This window comes from Girardinichthys multiradiatus, chromosome 2 (assembly GCF_021462225.1).
Source record: "Girardinichthys multiradiatus isolate DD_20200921_A chromosome 2, DD_fGirMul_XY1, whole genome shotgun sequence".
Taxonomy (NCBI): Eukaryota; Metazoa; Chordata; class Actinopteri; order Cyprinodontiformes; family Goodeidae; genus Girardinichthys; species Girardinichthys multiradiatus.
Genome location: NC_061795.1, coordinates 29,184,129 through 29,200,900, shown reverse-complemented (window position 1 = coordinate 29,200,900; position 16,772 = coordinate 29,184,129). Strand labels below are relative to the sequence as shown.

Sequence of the window (16,772 nt, the reverse complement as noted above, 5' to 3'; positions counted from 1 at the left end):
GGGCAACACAACCTGAGTATCTACACAATAATAGCAAATGAAATGTTGATGATCATAAATCTGCATTATCTTTTGGCTCTAACCTTTAGGCGTATTATAGTAACAAATGTTTTTGACAAAAAGTACAGAAGTGAGGAAAAATTACATTTCAAATGTCAAACATCTTTAGCACTGGACGGTATCTGGAAATGTGTCAAGTTTTTGTCTTTTCCTCTGCTTTGCCTCTGTTGTCTTTCAGCTACTTCCGGTGCCCTGAAAAGCAAACATTCTGTTCTGTAGTTCATTCACTAACATCTAAAATTATTAAAGGGCATATATCATCATACTTTAGAGTCAGAAGACATAAATAAATCACAAATGAACTTTCTATTAATTTTTGAAGTGAGAGTTTGAAATGCAGAGCCTACTGAGTCATGACCACTAAAACAAGAAGTCCAATTAGGACTCCACATTAATTATTTGGTACCTTATTAGGAATTTCCACATACTGAGGTCTAACCTTACTTTTGAAAATAAAGTGAATAATTGACAGGGCTGACGCACATTACAGTTACAATGCTGGTCAGAATAGGAGCCTAAATTACATCTATCGGAATGCAAGTTTTTCAAATGATAGTTTGTGTCACAAGCAGTCATTCCCCACTGTAATAAATCAAAAGCAGACTGGGCTCACCATAGCGCACTTTTAAATCCCTTTGAAGGTTGCTGGTTTCTAAAGTCTCAAACCTACTGCACTCATACAACATTTCTCCGACTTCCTTGCTCTGGTCATTGGATTATACACCATATTTATTTTCAATTTATAAATTTACATTTAAGCTGGGCACTTTGCTCTCAGTATTTTTGTCTTAGGTGCCCATGGTGTTATGTTTGCCCACATTCGGTATTTCAAATATAACACCATCTCTCTCTGGCAACTTCCGTCTGCATTCTCAGCTAGCCGTTTTCCTCCCATGCTTTTTTAGATTTTTCTTAATTTTGGCCAGGGAGATCAAAATTATCATCAGGAGTTTAAAGGCAAAATACAGTTAAAAAGCAAAAGTTGTAAAAATGACGATACATGCCCTTTAACCCTACTCATTTTCAGGTTTTGTGAAACTTCTTAATACAATTTAGTAGTAAATTCACATCTTTTCTGATGAGTTACCTTGCCAAAATGTCCACAGCTTTCTGGACAACTTTGGTTTTCTTTTGCTGAGGACCATACAACACGCTCTGAACAATGACAGTGATATAGGGAGGTGAAAGATTAAAAGTGCAACTCAGTCTAGATGGGAATAAATCAACATCCTAGCAACATACTGGCAGCACTAAACATACCAAAACACATAACACCTGTGCTGACCATACAGAGACTCAAATAAGACAAGAAGGATCTGCCAGAGATTTGATAGCACCTCAGCAATCTGAGGGTTAGAAAGAGTAAAGGGCGATATAGTGGCATTTTTTCATTCTGTACACAATCTGGCTGAACAAGTAATGAAAAAAAGGACTATTGTTGAAATCCATGATGTCATGATCATTTTGAAAATTGAAAGTAGAAAAAAGTTAAAACATCTGAATATGATTATCAACATTGACACAACGCATGATAAAAACATGCCTCTATTTACTGCAATCATCTTAAATAACAAGAAGCAAATGTTTGAAACCAGGAAAGATGGAGGGAAAAGCTCCTCTCTGCACTGGGGAAAGCAAAACACAGTAAATCTGGAAGAGGTCCATCTGGCCTCTTGAATGTTTTAACGGTTGCTAAGGTTGATGTAATGGAAGGCTGTTTTCTTTCAGCGAAACTGCAGAGGAGGAAGGGGGTGGATTCAACTTTGTCTGTATGAACCATTGTTCTATGTTTTTAAAAGCTCTTTTGCGATCTATCTACTGTATAGGCCAGGGTTCTTTCAGGAAAGCAAGTTACTCAATCGGACTGCAAGCGGTTTCATGATGACAGCAGGAGAAAAGAATCCCTGCTGACATTTCCGCTCTGGTTTATGGCGCAACAGAAAGGTTACAACTCCGACGTGGGGGAGATAGAGTGAGCCCTGATCTACCCTGTCATTTTTGGGCCTCTATGCTCAGACAGAAACAACAAAACAACATAGCAACCAGGGAGCTTCACTGACTTCTGACAAGAATCATATAAGGCCCTTTAGAGAGTTTTACCATGATGGTACAAGTGAGCTCATAGGGCAAATGTACAGTCATGCAGTATGTGAAAAACAACACTACTCATTACATAATATATACAAAATTTTACAATTGTACATATAACTGGACATTGATTAAAAGGGGTTAGTTTAATGGGAATGTGCTTAAAGACAGAGGAATGTTATTTTGCTTTAGGGGACTGTTGGGGTCAATGTCCCTTTAATCTGCCGCAGTTAGCAAACTGTCATTTAACATCTGTTGCCCATCTGTCAATTTCTATCCAGGCTGAAGAAACACAAAGTAGCTCTGTGTGATATTTTACACCAGGGAGGTTGGCTCTGCACACTGCCCTCTTCCAAGATTAGCCTGTAACTCTGATAACATTCAGCTCTTCAGAGAGGGTGGAAATAGCTTGTCTCAAAATGACAGGGACTCATTGTGTGTATTCTGGATCTGGACGGATTTGCTATCATCTCACTGGTTTAAATGTATACGAACATGCAGACTCCAGATCTTCCATTAAACGTCCCATAATAATTTTGTTGTGAATTTGTCGTATTTGATGACTACAAGAAACTATAAGTTTTTCGTGCAACACTCCTATGTTATCCTCTCCTATTCTAACCAGAAGAAACAATTCTACACAATTTGTATGTATTCTGTCATATAAATATCTTTGTCATGGTCCTGTGAGCTTGGTTCATCCTCCGCTCCGTCATCTCCACACTTCCAATCAGCTGAAGAGTCTCTGCTACCTCAGAGCTCAGGTCACCAAATGTGGATCTTTTAGACTTAAAAGAGGCTCTCTGGATCTCTATACATTTCTGTTAATATACAAATTGTATATGGCTAGAAAATATACAGAACTGTGTAAAAGTATTTGCCCCTTTACAGATTTAATCTGTTTTTGTTTTTCAGATCATCAACAAATTTTATTATCAGGCGAAGCTAATCTGGGTATAGACAAAAATTATGATTCAATTTATTAAGAAAAAAAACTGAAGGAAACGCTATCTAAACCAACTCCTCTTGTCGAATAATGGATTAACTGTGATTAATTAATTTCACTACCCACACACAGGCCTAATTCCTGCGTGACCTTTAGAATCAATAAATCACTTAAATAAAACTTGTCTGATAACATTAAGAAGTCTAAAACATCTCAGAAAGTAACACATCATGCCCCAATTTAAACTCAAGAATAGATGAGAAACAAAGGCATTCACATCTTTTAGTCTGGAAATGGTTAGAAAGCCATTTATAAGACCTCAGGAAACCACAGTGAGAGCTAAATGGAGGAAACAGGGATGAGGAACCTTCCTTGGAGTAGCTGGCCTACCAGAGTTACTCCAGGAGTCCATCAAAGATTTACAAAGGAGGTCACAAAAGATCCTAGAACCACATCTAAAGCACTGCGAACCCCACTTGCCTCAGTCTGTTGATAATTCAACAATAAGAAAGAGACTGGGTAAAAATGGCCTCCAGGGAGATTTCTAAGTCCAAAACTACTATATATGTCTCCCATTTGCCAAAATAAATATCTCGAAGATGCCCAAGATATATTCTCTGGACAGATTAGACAAAAGTTTAACTAGAAGGTGTTCCGATAAATCTGGCGCAAAACTTACACAGCCTTTCAAAAAAGAGCATCATCCCAACAGTCAAAAATCATGGTAGAGTGATGGTGTGGGTTTGCTTTGCTGCTTTAGGATTGGCTTCCTATAACGGATCAACCATGAATTCTGCTCTACAACAGACAGTTCTGAGGAAGAATGTCCGATCATCACTTCTTGACCTTTCAGCTCAAGAGCATGTAGAGATTGCAGTGGCACAAAGATTTTGACACACAACAAAAGTTATTAAATTAATGTTTTGGAGTGGCCTAATCTAGGTCTGCAAGTAAGATGCTCCTTGCTTGTTCATGCTCGAAAACTCTCTAATGTGGCTAAATTCCGCAAAGCAGACTGCACCAAAGCTCTTCCACAACTATGTCAAAAACTCATTGCCAGTTATCGCAAAAACCACATGGCAGTTGTCGCTGGATAGTGTGGCACAACCAGTTATCAGGGTTACAGAGCAAGAGCCTGGTTGGTTTGGATACCTTTCTCTCTTAATAAATGACACAATCAATTGAAAAACTACATTTTGAACTTACTTAGATTATCTGTTTGATAATAAAATTTGTTTGATGTCCAAAAACATATATGTGTGACAAAAAAGCAGAAAAACCAAAGAAATCTGTAACGAGCAAATACCTTTCACGGCATTGGTTGAATCAAAATTACATGTTGGTGATTATTCTGCGTTTTTTACAAAGGAGTTGTGATTGTATTGTACTATAAGGAATTTATATTGCGAGACTGTCTCTAACCTCCTGCTGTCCATTAATCAAGACGTAGCGACAGAAGTTATCCTGGGCAGCAAGAAAAGCTGGATCATGTGGACCTAGAGTTCCTGTAAACATGTAGACTTCGCTCAAAATAGTGACCCGAAGTTTCTAAAGCAACATGTAGTGAACAGGACAATCGAGGTATCAGTTTGGAGAATCCCTGATTTGTAGGTTACATCCTACTTTATGCATCCAATATTGTTGTATCAAAAAGAAGATGATCATTATGTAATAATTATAATTAGCATTTCATTGCATTTGCCTTGAAGTCAGTAGCAAACCATGCATCTCACAGGTGGGTCCTCTCAAGACAAACAACAAAGAAATGTTCAAAGAGTGAGTGCCATCTGAAATATATTGGCTGATCAAATCGCATGTCAGAATTTACTCTATTCAGTTTAAGGCTGAAGGTATTCAGAGCAGGATATAGAATACCCAAAGTGGACAAACAGTTTAACAGCATTGTGTGATAGAGAAGCATCCTTATAAATTTTCAAATATATTTTTTTATATTTTTGAGATAAAAGTATTTGATTTTCTATTTCTGGGTCCACTTAGAACCTTCTTCAAATACCTTGTAGGCCCGCTCCTACTTGAAGTTCATTACAAGCTGTTGCTAGATTCTATAAACCTATCTTAAAGAACTTGACATGTAGGGAAATAACTGATATTCAAATCCTAATTAACCTTTTTTGAGTTTTGCACCGGCCTAACCAGCTTCTATGAACACTCTCACCATTGTGATGTTGGTCTGGTGCAGCAGAAAGGATAAAGGCCAGGCTGTGGGAGATCTGAGCCCCTTCTGGACCCTTTGGACTGTGAATCATAGCTATGGCAGGAGCCTAGCAGAAATAACCATGTGAAACAAGACAAAAACAAACCACCAAATGAGAATGACTATTACCTAACACAAGTTCTAACAGTGACCAAAGAAAGTTTACCAACCTTGGAGAGATATTCTATGGTTCTGTCCAAGTGATCTCTGTTATGTTCAATGGCAGCCATGGTTGATTAGGTCAAAACAAGTGAATGTGCTGGTGTGCTTTGGATCATTGTCCTTCTTCATAACCCAAGTGCACTTAATTTTAAGGTCACAAGCTGATGGACGGAAATTCTTCTTCATAATGACAACAGAAATCGTGGTTTGATCAATTACAACAAGATGTAGACGGGATGCAAGAACAAGACGGGATGCACCTCTAAAGACTCACTCATCAGTGCACAGAATATTTTTTCAAGTCTTGAGGATCATCAAGATGTTTTAGAAAAAGATGAGACAGATCGCCAAAACAAATTCCTTGTATGTCCAAAAACGTACTTGGCAATAAAGCTTTTCTGATTCTGATTCTGATTCTGATTCTGATCTTTACGTTCTTTTTGGTCAGTGTACATGATGAATCATGAACATTGACTTTAACTGAGACAAGTCAGGCCTGCAGTGTTTCTGATGTTGCTTTAGGATATTTTGTGACATGCTAGGTAATTTGATGATCTACTCTTGGATTAATTTTGGTAGCTTTGCCATTCATGGGAAGGTTCACTGCTGTTCCATGCTTTCTCTATTTGTAAAGAACTGCTCCTGTTCGGTCCAAAAGTCTTAGAAGTAGCTTCGTCACCTTTTCCAGGCTGATTGGTATCAATGACTTTGTTTCCATTTTTTTACCTGAATTTCATTAGATTGGGCATGTGTTGCTTTTTTGAGATTTTTTTTAAACCTTTTCTTGTTGTCAAACAGATTCTGATAAAGTGGTTTCGGAACTTTACAACTCTGGAGGTTTCCAGGCCAGGGTGTGGCAGTGTGATAGTGTGAAAAACTGGAGGAATTTGTAGGGAGGCAACTGCCTTTTCACTGCACAGTATTTAATAAAAGCAATCAGAATATAAATTCACATTCTGCTCTGCTTTATTTAGTTGAGAGTACACAATCGCATATATTTTGTTACTGTAAATCCATATCGTTTTCCTACAGTTACTAGAGTCTAGAAAAGTTGAAGCCTTGCACAGTAGTAATCTGCAGTTAATTACTGATGCGGTAAAGACTACAGTAAGGAAACAAGCCTCTATACTTTTTTATCCCATCAATCCAAGTTTTGCAGTTGTTTCCTCTAAAAATTAGATTTGCACAGCTCCTAAATGTACATGGTTACTTTCTTCTTCCAGGATATCTATATTAGGGGACATTCTTGGTGAGTCAATGGAAACCACCTAAGCACAACTGGAACTGGACCTAATGACACAAGAGAAATTGTGGATGCATCTATAATAATCCATGATTTATTTTGTTATTCTAAAGCTTCCAGTGTTTGTCTTTCTTTTTAGAGTAATTTCCTGTTACACTGGGATATATCAAGGCTGCATTAACCGAGAGAAGGACAGCGGATCCACAAGGTTGCAGTGTTAACAGCTTCAAACCAACTAATGGACTAAATTTTATTTACAGTAGCTCTAGTGCAGGGGATGGGCAAAAGACTCAGAGCAGAAGAGTCTTTAGCTTTATTAATAACATAAGCATTACAGAAACTCAGTTTCTCTTGGTAACCTGATAGAAAAGTGAAAGTTTAGACTAAAATTAATTTGTATGTGACTTATTTAAAGTATTTGATCAAAGGTGCCTTGATCAGTAGGAGCAGAATGTGTCGGGACCACATTTTCAAGCTTGCCAGTGTTGACATAGTTCTGGCATATTCACATCTCTGGAGAGGATAAATTTGGACCCATTCAAGAATTTGTGGTTCAGGGTTTATAAATGAACATCACAAGTTATGGAAACATCATGAAAGCCAATTTCTTCAGATTTTCCCATGGATCTTTGAATACACTAACATGATGAACAGCAGAAGGTCCCCACCCATAAAAGTTAACTTCAGATCCATTTATGGCAGAATTGTGGCTGAAGTTACAGCTACATTCTCACATTATTTGAGTCCTGTGTTTCTGTCGACATGGGCAGAGTAAAACAAGGCCTCTCTATCCTCTCATTCACTCTGCATCCTTCCAGACTTCCTGACCTAAGGGCAAGATGACAAATTCTATTGAAACATACCAAGAGTCCACAAGGCAGAGAGTTAGGGTTATGCGGATGTGCTGCCAAGCAAGCCACAGAGTGTTCTTTTTGTAAATGTTTCCAGAACTTGGTTGACGTGAGTTTTCCTGCTCTTCTTTTAGGAAACTAAAACAGATAGGCCATCCCTAAGTGAAAACAGAGGGAAATAAACACACAAAAAGCTTGCTCCAGTAAACCTGAAGATCTTCAAAGCATAGGCACCCTGACTGATGAACTTTTTATGTGTTGTTAAATAGTATAGGTGAGAATCACTGATGGGAGAACCAATGGATATATCCTGTTGTTTAAAAAAAGGTTATTTAAATTAGTTACTGTACTAAACAGTCAGGAAAAATATTTATGTTATGGACATCTTATGGTCTATGCAACCATGGGGCAGACTGCTGACTTGACAGTTGTCTAGCAGACAATCACTGGCACACATAGTATTCTACAGCAATTACTAAAGCAATTGCTAAAGAAGTTGGCTGTCCATACAAACATATTAAGGGACAGTTGAGTGGAAGAAAAAAATACTAAAATACATTTGCTTTTAAATGATAATCAAATTTATTGAGATGCATCTTAATGTGACACAGTCTATTCAACAGTCTTAAACGGAACTTATGGAGGTTTAGGGATACCTATACAAAAGAAATTAAATTATTATTTTTTTAAATGCCAAAAATGGCACACCTGGATTCTTTTGTATTTTCTTCCATTCTGTAGTTTTTCTTGCTTCCAGACACTGGACAGTTTGTCAACCACTGCTTTCACTGACTGTTATGGGTTGATTAAACTATGAAGCAATGACGTCGCTATCTAACAATGCTTTGCTATCTTCTAATGTGGGGGTCTGCAACCTATGGTTCCAGAGCGGCATGCAGCCTCTTAGACCCTCCACTGTGGCTCTTAACTTTGGCCAAAAATGCTACATGTCTTAACATGTAAAAGGTAATTTCAGAAATGCTACCATAGCAGTTTTTAATATGTCTTTTCATGTAGTATATGAATATTTTCAGAAAGAATGAGACAAAAAATATATTTGTTGCAAACTACGTGCTTTTTTTAAAAGTCATTCTGTATAGTCGTTGAATGTCCCATTGAAAAAGGTATAACACCTAAAACCAAAAAATAAAATAGTTGTTCTTTAATAAAAAATTGTCTATAGTATGCATTATAAAAACAAGCTTTTTTGTTTACGAAAAGTCATCTTGCTTTTGTGGCTCTAAATATGTTAAGCTGGACCAAAGGCAAAAATGGTTATTATGGTTATTATTACGGTAAAGGTTGCTGACCCCTGTTCTAATGACTTGTATAACATTTTACACATTAATGATGTAAGCATTGTGAATTATAGGAAGTTGGTAAAGACAACTAGTTGCAGCTAATTATGGACACAAACTTTGAAGAGGTTCTATAATGTAGTGTAAACCAATATAGTGCTTTAATAATAACACTAAAAATTGTGCATGGCACTCAAATCCCTACTTCAACCACTTGTTTGGAAGTTAATCAGAAAGAAAATTTTAAGGTGTACTTTATCTAGTTAGGAACATATGAGCATACTTTAGGCTTTTAAGCCTGGATCAAAGCATATTTCACGTGAACATTTTGAAGAAACAAAATGTCATGGTGAATAACCAGGTGACTAGTGCAGGCAACAATTACAGAGGAGGAGTTCAGGTTTAACTGGTTTATTGACAAACAGGAAATTACAGTGGGGTCGTTGAGGAGTCCGGTTTGTGCTGGTTGGTTCACTGAGGGAGAGAAGTGAGTGAGTACAGATGACAGGAGGGAGTATGCCATCTTGAACTGAGAGATAAATCGTCTTATTATTTGATGGAGATGTTTCCAGGGAGGGAGGCGAGTTTTGCCACGGAGACTGAGGTTGACAGAGGAGGTTGTAGTGCAACACCGGTGGTTTTCTCTGATTGTTGTTCAGGTGGTGATGTGTGGAGTTGGAGTGTGGACAGGCAGGAGTTTACAAGGTTGGTTTACTAGAGAAGTGGTAAGTACTTTCCTTTGTATGCAGGTTCCAAGAAAACTGAAGGAGGCTCTTGATTGGGTAAGCACAATGAAGTACTGCAAACTTGGACACGGACCATCGGCTTGGGAAATTCCAGGTCTGGATCTTCAGGGTAAAAATCCACTCTGGGAGAGAGGAGCAAAAATACTCAGGTAAGAGACACGGTCAAGAAAACAACAGTAACAGAGTTAGTCTGCTAGTCCAATTGCCACTCAGGTGAGTTAACAATCTGTCGCCTCCTTTAGGGTTCCTGCTGCTTTAAGAGCTCTTCCTTGATTAGCCCTGATGATCCTCAGCTGTGTGATTGGGCGCGAAACTTCGATCTGAAAACGTTGGTCTACTAAGAACCCCACAGTGGTAGAAATTATTTACTTTTGGAAGTGGCAGTAAAAGGCATAAACTGGTATGTGAATGGTTCAGAATGGATACACAGGAGGATAATATGGACTTTGATGAATGGACGCCAGTAAGTAGAGGGAGAGGACGCGGAAGAGGTAAAGCAGAAGAAGGAAAAATGTTAGACAGCCAAAGGAATAAAAGAGAGTTGGAAGAAAACAGTTCTGAAGAAGAGAGAGTAGTTAGGAGGAAAATCGGAAGGGAAGAATGTAAAATAATATTAAAGATAAAAAATGAAGAAGAAAAAGAGAACCTGAGTCCTATTTCACTATCTAGAGAAATTAAAAAAAAGATAGGAGATGTTGAAATGGTGAAGGTCTTGAGAGATGGAAATATACTGGTGGTGTGTAAAACTGAAGAACAAAGAAGAAAGGCTTTACAAGTGGAAAACATTTGCAAGAAAACAGTGACAGAGAGGAAGATTATAGGAGAAGATAAAATCATTCGGGGGGTAATTTATGGCATTCCTATGGAGGAAGATATAGACAAGTTAAAAAAAAGCATTGTTGGTGCAAAGGTAAAAAATCTCAAAAGACTGACAAAAAATGTAAATGGTGAAAGAGTAGGAAGCCTGTCAATTTTAATAGATTTTGAAGAAAAGGTGTTGCCACAAAATGTTAAAATAGGATATCTGAGTTTTTCTGTGAGGCCTTTCATTCCTCCACCACTAAGATGTTTTAAATGTCAGAGATATGGTCATATAGCAGCTGTCTGTAAAGGAAAACAAAGATGTCCAAAGTGTGGAGAAGATCACAGAATTGAAGATTGTGGGGAAGAAGTGCAGGAAAAATGTTGCAATTGTGGAGGGCAACATAGAGTTACATTCGGGGGATGTGAGGTAAGGAAGAAAGCAAAAGAAATCCAACAAATTAAAATGACTAAAAACATAAGCTATGCCGAAGCAGTCAAAAATGTATAGAAAGAAAGATCAAGGGATGAAGGTCAAATTAGGATTCAAGATTATCAACAAAGAAAAGTAGAATCAGAGGAAAATGTTACAATGTCTGTGGAAAAACTGATATTATTCATAGCTTATGTCATTAACTGCACTGAACAGGCTAAACACAAAACAGAAAAGATTAAAATAATAGTCAGAGGAGCAGAAAAGTTCTTAGGGTTTAAAGAAGGATCTTGGGAAAACATTAATAAAAAGTTGGAAACAGATGGAAGGCAAGGAGGAACCCCAGCTGATAGAAATATATGATAATATTACAGTGGAATGCAAGAAGTTTAATCGCTAATGGACAGGAATTTAAAGGGTATATAGATGGAATTGAAGAAAAACCAGAAATTATATGTATACAGGAGACATGGTTAAAACCAAACCTAGATTTTGTGTTTAAAGGGTATAATAGTATCAGAAGGGATAGAATAGAAGGAAGTGGAGGAGGATGTGGAATATTTATAAAAGAAGGGATACAATATCAGATATTAGGAAAAGGCAAAGAGTTAGAATATATAGTAGTTGAAATTTACAATAAAAAGGAAAAGTGTAAAATAATAAATTTTTATAATCCATTTAAAATATTATCATTTGAGTTGATGGATGAATTAATGGGATACTTAGAAGGAAAAGTAATCTGGTGTGGAGATTTTAATGCTAACAGCACATTATGGGGAAAATGTAATGATAAAAATGGACAAGTTATTGAAGAAATAATGGAAATAAAAAATTTGGTATGTATAAATGATGGAAAAGGAACAAGAATTAATGTAAAAACAGGTACAGAATCTGTGATTGATTTAACAATAGTATCAAATTGTTTAGCCAATAACTGTGAGTGGGACATTGACAAAGATACAACAGTAGGCAGTGATCATTACCCCATTAAAATCATAACAGGAATATTAATAAATAACAGGAATACAGGATTATATAAAAGATGGAACTTTAATAAGGCTGATTGGGAAAAATTTAAATATTTAAGTCAAAAGAAATTGGAAGAAATAGATGAGTCAATTGATATAAATAGTTTAAATATAAATATCTGTAAAAAAATATTACAGGCTGCAGAAGAATCAATAAAAAAAGGAGGAAGAAAGAACGATAAAAAAATTGTGCCATGGTGGACAAAAGAATGTAGTGAAGTAATAAAATTAAGAAATAAAGCATTTAAAATGTTAAAAAGTAACCCAATTTATCAGAATTTAATTGAGTACAAAAGAAAGCAGGCAAAGGTAAGAAAGATTATTAAACATGCAAAAAGAGAATATTGGAGAAACTTTTGTAATACCGTAGGGAGAGAAACAAAAATTGATCAAATTTGGAAAACGATTAAAAGAATGAAGGGTATTAGAAAAGAATATGGATATCCTATATTAAAAATAGATAATATAACTATAACGGAAGATAAAGAAAAAGCAGAAATATTAGCTAAAACATTTAGTAAAATTCATAGTTCAAATAATATTAGTGAAGAGGGAAAGAAAGGTAGGGAAATCACAAAGATGAAATATAAAGAATTAATGCAAAATAATGTAGATACAAATAAATTAATAAATGAACCATTTACACAAGGAGAATTGAACTTTGTAACCAGGAAAACAAAAAATACATCACCTGGAAAAGATCAAATTTACTATACGATGATAGAACATCTTAATGACAAAGCAAAAGACAAAATATTAGAATTATACAATAAAGTCTGGGAGGAGGGAGAGCTGCCACAGAGCTGGAAGGAAGCAATAATTATTCCAATAACTAAACCAGGAAAAGATAAAACAAAACCAGAAAATTATAGACCAATCGCATTAACATCAAATATTTGTAAAATAATGGAAAAAATGATTAATAATAGATTAACATATTATTTAAATATTAATGGATATATATCTAGAAATCAAAATGGGTTTAGAAAAGGGAGAAGCACAAATGACTCTGCATTATATTTAGAATATGAAATTAGGAGAGCACAAATAAACAAAGAAAATGTAGTAGCTGTATTTTTTGATATAGAAAAAGCATATGACATGATGTGGGTTGAAGGATTATTAATTAAATTAAATAAAATGGGTATTACTGGAAAAATGTTTAACTGGATTAAATATTTTTTATCAAATAGAACAATACAAGTAAGAATTGGTCAAGAATTGTCAGATAAATATATAATAGATAATGGTACTCCTCAAGGAAGTATTATAAGTCCGTTATTGTTTTCTATAATGATAAATGATGTATTTAAAAATATTGGTAAGGACGTCGGTTGCTCACTATTTGCAGATGATGGAGCTATATGGAAAAGGGGTCGTAATATCAAACTTATTGAAAAGAAAATACAGGATGAGATTATTAGAATAGAACAATGGGCAAATCAATGGGGATTTAAATTCTCAGTGGAAAAAACAAAACTAATGGTGTTTACACAGAAAAGGAAAAGAGAAAATATCAAACTAAAATTATACAATCAAGTTTTAGAACAAGTAAAAAATATAAAATTTTTAGGTATATGGTTTGATGAAAAAATTATATGGAAAGTACATATAGAAAAAATCATAGATAAATGCAAAAGAATATTAAACATTATGAGATGTATGGCTGGTATTGATTGGGGAGCAGATCGAACATCATTAAAAAGAATTTATACAGGATTAATTAGATCAAATATTGATTATGGAAGTATAATTTATGGATCAGCAGCAAACACTCATCTTATAAAATTAGACAATATACAACATCAAGCTTTAAGAATTTGTACAGGAGCAATCAGAACCAGTCCAATAGCAGCACTTCAGGTAGAGATGGGAGAGATGCCATTAGATCTACGAAGGAAACAGTTAGCAATAAATTACTGGATAAACTTACAAAGCAATAATCCGGATCATCCCACACGTGATATTTTAAAACCATGCTGGGAAAAAGAAAAAAAACAAGTTAAGAGTTTTGGTTGGATTATCAATAATATAGCAGAAAAATTTCAAATATATGAAAAAGAAATAAGTTTAATGTTGCCTTTGCCAGTAGTGCCACCGTGGCTGTTACCAGAAGCAGTGGTGGATATGGCATTGATGGAAAAGAAAAAGGATCCAAAATGTAGATTAGATTCAAGTATAATACAAGAATATATAAACAATTACTATCATTATGTCCAGATTTACACAGACGCATCAAAAACAGATGAAAAAATAGGAGTAGCATTTGTAATACCAGAATTTAAAATAAAAGTAGGAAAAAGAATTACAGATGGATTATCAGTATATTCAGGAGAATTATTAGCAATATTGTTAGCAGTGCAGTGGGTGGAGGATATAAAACCATTAAAAACAATCATTTGTTCAGACTCAAGTTCAGCATTATTAAGTTTAAAACATAATCATTCAGAGGGTAGACCAGACATTTTGTTGGAAATAAAACTTACTTTATTTAGAATACAAAGAATGGGATTAATATTAGTGTTTTTATGGGTACCAGCACATGTAGGAGTTGGAGGGAATGAGAAGGCGGACAGGATAGCAAAGAAGGCAACACAAAACAACATTAGCTTTATAATAAATATTAGTAGGTCAGAGGCAAGAAATATAATTAAACAGAGAATCAGGAAAGAGTGGCAAAAAAGGTGGGATGAAGAAAAGAAAGGAAGATGGTTTTACAGAATCAACAAGATAGTAGGAGAAGTAAGAACAGGAAGAAGGAGTAGAAAAGAGGAAAGATTAATTACAAGATTAAGACTAGGACATACAGGACTTAATTCTACATTGTTCAAGATAAAGAAACATAATACAGGAAAATGTGATTATTGTGGAGAGGAGGAAACAATAGAACATGTAATATTGAAGTGTCAGAAATATGAACAAGAAAGAACAATTTTAAGGAGAGAATTTGTAGGTATTAAAGAAAATTTTATATTGAGAGATACTTTGCAAAGAAGTTTAGGTAGCAAACATATTCAAATTATAATTAGATTTTTCAAAAGCACTAAATTAATAAATAAAATTTGATTGTTGTAATAGTAAATAAGATTTAAAACCATGAAGAACCACACTCCATACCAGTTGGTGGCGGTAATGCACATCTTCAAGTTATTTGCCAACTGCCAAAAAACAACACAGAAGAAGAAGAAGAACCTGTGCTCAGCTCCATGACATGACAAAAAAAGTCCATGATGAGCATAGGATCGGGGAATGAAACTGCGGGGTACCCAGGAATGATCTTCAGGACCATACCTCTCCCAGTCAACAAGGTACTACATGCCACGTCCACTATGACGGGCGTCCACAACATGACGAACACTGAAGGCAGAATGGCTGTTGACTTCATGGGCAGGTGAAGGGGGTCTGGCTGGAGGGCACAAAGCACTGGTTTGGACCAGTTTGATCTGAGAGATTTGGAAAGTGAGACTCAGGCCATACAAGACGATGAATCCAGAAGTAGGATTGTTAGTACAGAGACATCGGAGGTTGTTGTCCAGGTAAACCAATACAAAGATGTTTATAAATTCCCTAAGCGTGTCGTTGAAGAGGGCTTGAAAGATGGCAGGGACGCTGGTGAGACTGATGGGCATAACAAGATGCTCACGGTGGCCGATAGGTGATTTAAATGACATCTTACATTCATCACCTTCATGAATGCGGACCAGATGGTATGCGTTGCGGAGATCTAATTTGGTGAAGATGGTGGCGCCATGAACAGATTCAAAGCTGAAGGCTAAAAAAGGAAGTAAATACTTGTTCTTAATACAGATCTGATTTAGTCCTCTGTGGTCCATGCAGGGTCTTAAGGTCTTATCTTTCTTTTAAACAAAGAAAAAACCTGCACCAACTGCAGAGAAAGATGGACAGATTGTACCTGCTTTGAGGGAGACAATAATATACTGCTCCATGGTTTCTTGTTCAGAGTTGGAGATGTTGTAAGGCCTGAGGATAATGGAGGAGATCAATACAGCAGTCGTAAGGGCAGGAGGAAGTGAGAATGCAAAGTCCTTGCTGAATACTTTCTAAAGGTCATGGTAATCTGAAGGAACATGAGATAGATCAGGAGGCAATTCAGGGTTACCATGGTTAATGTGCCAGAAAAAACTGCTGAGCGGAGACAGGAACTATGGCAATGTGAACTCCAGGCTTTGAGATGGGAATCAGGCCAATTGATGTGTGGGTTGTGGGCTTTGAGCCAGGGGTGTCCCAGGATGACATGTGCTTCTTTGCTAGGAAACGCAAAAAAAAGAGATAGGTTCATGGTGATTGCCAGAGGAAATAAGACAGAGTGGGTGTTTTTGTTGGTGCATGGTTTGCGTTGCCCTACCATCCAGAGCGAAAACTTGCGCAGGAGCAGGGAGGTTCTGAACAGGTATCTGTAGTTTGTGTACAAGATCTGGATTGATGAGGTTTTGTTTCTGAACCAGAATTTACCAGGGCTAACACAGGGTGTTGTTCTTGATCAATGCAGATAGTGTCTGATGCCTCTTTCAGGGTTCCTGTTGCAAGCTCTTCCTTGATTAGCCCTGATGATCCTCAGCTGTGTGATTGCACCTGCCTGTCGCACCTTGCAGGAAGAGGTGAGAAAGAGAAAATTGCACACACAACGCAAACTTGCGCTCAGCTCTGTGACATGACAGAAAAAGCAATTCTATTTTTTTAAACAGAAGTCTGTAATTTAGTGCTACTAGTATTTATATTCTCAGGAGAAAGCAGGGGATGCTTACACAACAATCAACTGACTGCACATGCATATAAGCAAACATATTTAGGCCACAACTAACAGATGTTACCTTATTTATTTGGGGCATGTGCTCCCCCCACCCCCTTTTCTAATACCACCCTGGGCAAATGCCCATATG

General features: G+C 36.4%; 1 protein-coding gene and 1 long non-coding RNA gene across 2 annotated transcripts in view; both read right to left on the bottom strand.

Annotated features, from left to right (window-relative positions):
- Positions 1-85: 85 nt before the first annotated feature.
- The window catches only part of ttc23 (tetratricopeptide repeat domain 23), a 28,901-nt gene continuing 12,214 nt past the window's right edge, over positions 86-16,772 (bottom strand). The window contains 9 exon segments of the mRNA XM_047390649.1: positions 86-252; positions 1,148-1,228; positions 2,818-2,969; positions 4,517-4,592; positions 4,594-4,642; positions 5,271-5,376; positions 5,480-5,540; positions 15,184-15,643; positions 15,785-15,852. Coding sequence (XP_047246605.1) covers positions 156-252; positions 1,148-1,228; positions 2,818-2,969; positions 4,517-4,592; positions 4,594-4,642; positions 5,271-5,376; positions 5,480-5,540; positions 15,184-15,643; positions 15,785-15,852 — 1,150 coding nt within the window. The 3' untranslated portion in view covers positions 86-155.
- LOC124883943 lies at positions 9,607-16,392 on the bottom strand. The gene is made up of 3 exons (XR_007042359.1): positions 16,238-16,392; positions 15,992-16,139; positions 9,607-9,731 (listed from the first exon to the last, which is right to left on the bottom strand). It is a non-coding gene; the product is annotated as an uncharacterized LOC124883943 (long non-coding RNA).